The sequence below is a fragment of the Rutidosis leptorrhynchoides genome, chromosome 6 (genome assembly GCF_046630445.1).
Source record: "Rutidosis leptorrhynchoides isolate AG116_Rl617_1_P2 chromosome 6, CSIRO_AGI_Rlap_v1, whole genome shotgun sequence".
Taxonomy (NCBI): domain Eukaryota; kingdom Viridiplantae; phylum Streptophyta; class Magnoliopsida; order Asterales; family Asteraceae; genus Rutidosis; species Rutidosis leptorrhynchoides.
In genome coordinates, this window is record NC_092338.1 from 6,257,652 (window position 1) to 6,260,112 (window position 2,461).

The window sequence follows — 2,461 nt, forward strand, 5'->3', positions numbered from 1 at the left end:
AAATGACTAACGGATTGAAGATCTGTTCAAGATGTGTCGTCCTACGCAATTGAAACAAGGTATTTCAAACTGTATCTTTCTAATTCGAATGATGCAACATGTGCAATTGTAATTTGTTAATTATATTTAATAATTTATGTATGGTTATGGTCCCGCTTGAATTATAATATACTGCATCATAAATCGTCTATGAGACTTTTGAACTATTTGAACTAATTGCTGCTCATGTGCCATTGTAGGAACCTGTGAAGGTAAATGATTAATTGTAGCAACTTCCTTTAGTATTCGATTATGATAACGTGCTATATGATTTTTAGATTAAGCGGATTATATATAATACCATAAAAACATGGGGCACATAAAAAGATGTTTATGTAAATGTATATGTACATGTTTATGTAGGGTCTAAAGGTGTATATGGAGCTATGCTCGATCACAACAATGATATGGTATCGTCACTAGACTTTGATGATTTTCTGGATTTCAGTAACTTCACGTCAACCTACGATTCGAATTCTTCCGATTTAATCTGTCTTAAGAGCCATCTAAAGGCAAAGTAGGCTCACGTTCATCTAAAGGAAAATAATTTTTTTAGCTCAAAGGTATATACATTACTTATTCTTCTTTATACGTCGTCGCATACTTTGAAATTGTACACATTTAAGTTATATGATTTTGATAATTGAATTGATCATTTTGTATTTTGGAAGATTTGAAGAACAATTTAACTTGTATAAGTCAAACTGATGGTTGTTTCCATCAGAAATGGAATTCTCTATTTTTTGTTGGTATTGATATGTTAGAAGATCTTGGTTATCACTTTGGAGAAGATGTTTGAAGAGTCTTAGAATAGTTTTGCTGTTTTTTGATGTTTTGAAGGTCAGTTTGACTTTTATAAGTCAACGATGGAACCTGTTGCTGAACTTCATTGCATGGAATCAAGACTGGAATAACAATCATCCAATTTAACTCAGACAATATCAGCTTGGCGGTTGAATTGTGCTTGGAAAGTTTATGAGTAATTTTTTCCCTTATTTGTTAACTGATGATACTATTTGGATAAAAGTTGTGTTTTATCTCCAAGGGGACATATAGGTAATTATCTATAATAGATTTTGGCTAAAAAAATTGCCGGTCAAACTCATTCCTAATCATTATAAACATATCTGTTGCATCAATTATTTAATACTGCTATTAGTCATTTATTTAATACTGTATCAATAATATGGGTCAAGTTCATTCCAAATCATTACTAACATATATAATACTACTATCAGTTGTGAATGTCTAAGAATCTAAACAAAATTCGTCCGAAGTTTTTATTATAGTTAGAGTTTTACAAGAATCTAAACAAAATTCGTCCCAAGTTTTATTACTCATTCCACCTCAGTCACCCATTTTTGGTCAACATCCGAGTACTCCCGTAGATGCCAAGTACTCCCCAAAAAGTGCTGACCAAGTACTCTCTGAGTCGCGAGTTCTACAACCTTTAATTAACTTTATTATCTGCATCTTATCAATAATTTTACACTATTATGTGATTTTAGGTTCCACAAGTTATAGATACATTATGGAAACTTTAGACAAGGGACATGCTGCCTGCAGTTTGGTTTAGATTTAGCAGAAAAGGCTGTGACGTGGAAGTTAAATATCTCGAAGACTGCAAGTTATTAGGCAAGTGTGAGATGAGTGAAGTTGATCTAGCCTTAAAACTATTTCGAATCAAGTATCTCGACGCTGTTCGGGAATCAGCTGTAAAGAGGATACTTCGAGGGGTTGCAGCTCATCATGCTGTTTGTTTACCTCTTTGGAAATCGTTTATCAAAGAGTTATTTTCAAGAGGGCTGGTTAAAGTTGTTTTTGCTACTGAAACACTTGCTGCAGGTATCAACATGCCTGCACGAATGGCCGTTAATTCGCCACTTAGTAAAGGGAGTGAAAGTGGACGGGTTAACTTGAGCCCGAATGAGTTCCTTCAAATGGCGGGTCGGGCTGGACGTAGAGGTATATATAGATAGTAAGGGTCTGTCAAATCTTCTACAAACAAAGCTGGTAAACATACATGTGATGTACACTGACTGATCATGTAAGTTTATCATCTACCTTTTTAATTATCAACAGTTGGTAAACAACACATTTTGGGGTATTTCCATTAATGCCACTAAGTCACTAACAATATGCATTATATCCAATTAAAGAAACAATAAAGTACCATAGTAATATTTACTACTGTACATGATCATTTTGTTTATATGGAATTAAATTTTTCAACGAACGTCCCTGTTCTATGGTAGATTATGCTTTTTTGGTAGTTTTATTAATTTGTGTTTCTACTGTATGTCATTTATGATGAATTGGGTGTCTATTTTGTTTTTTATGGGACCAGACTTCGTAAGTAATTAATCTCCTAAAAGTTATTTTAATCAGGTATGTATATTACATTCGTTTAATAGTGGCAAAA

The 2,461-nt window shown here is 33.2% G+C and overlaps 1 protein-coding gene across 1 annotated transcript; it reads left to right on the forward strand.

The window, feature by feature from the left end:
• Positions 1-1,592: 1,592 nt before the first annotated feature.
• LOC139852289 (DExH-box ATP-dependent RNA helicase DExH15 chloroplastic-like) lies at positions 1,593-2,156 on the forward strand. The gene is made up of 2 exons (XM_071841557.1): positions 1,593-2,004; positions 2,122-2,156. The coding sequence occupies exons 1-2, from the start codon at positions 1,593-1,595 to the stop codon at positions 2,154-2,156; spliced, it is 447 nt and encodes a 148-aa protein (XP_071697658.1).
• The last annotated feature ends 305 nt before the right edge of the window (positions 2,157-2,461 follow it).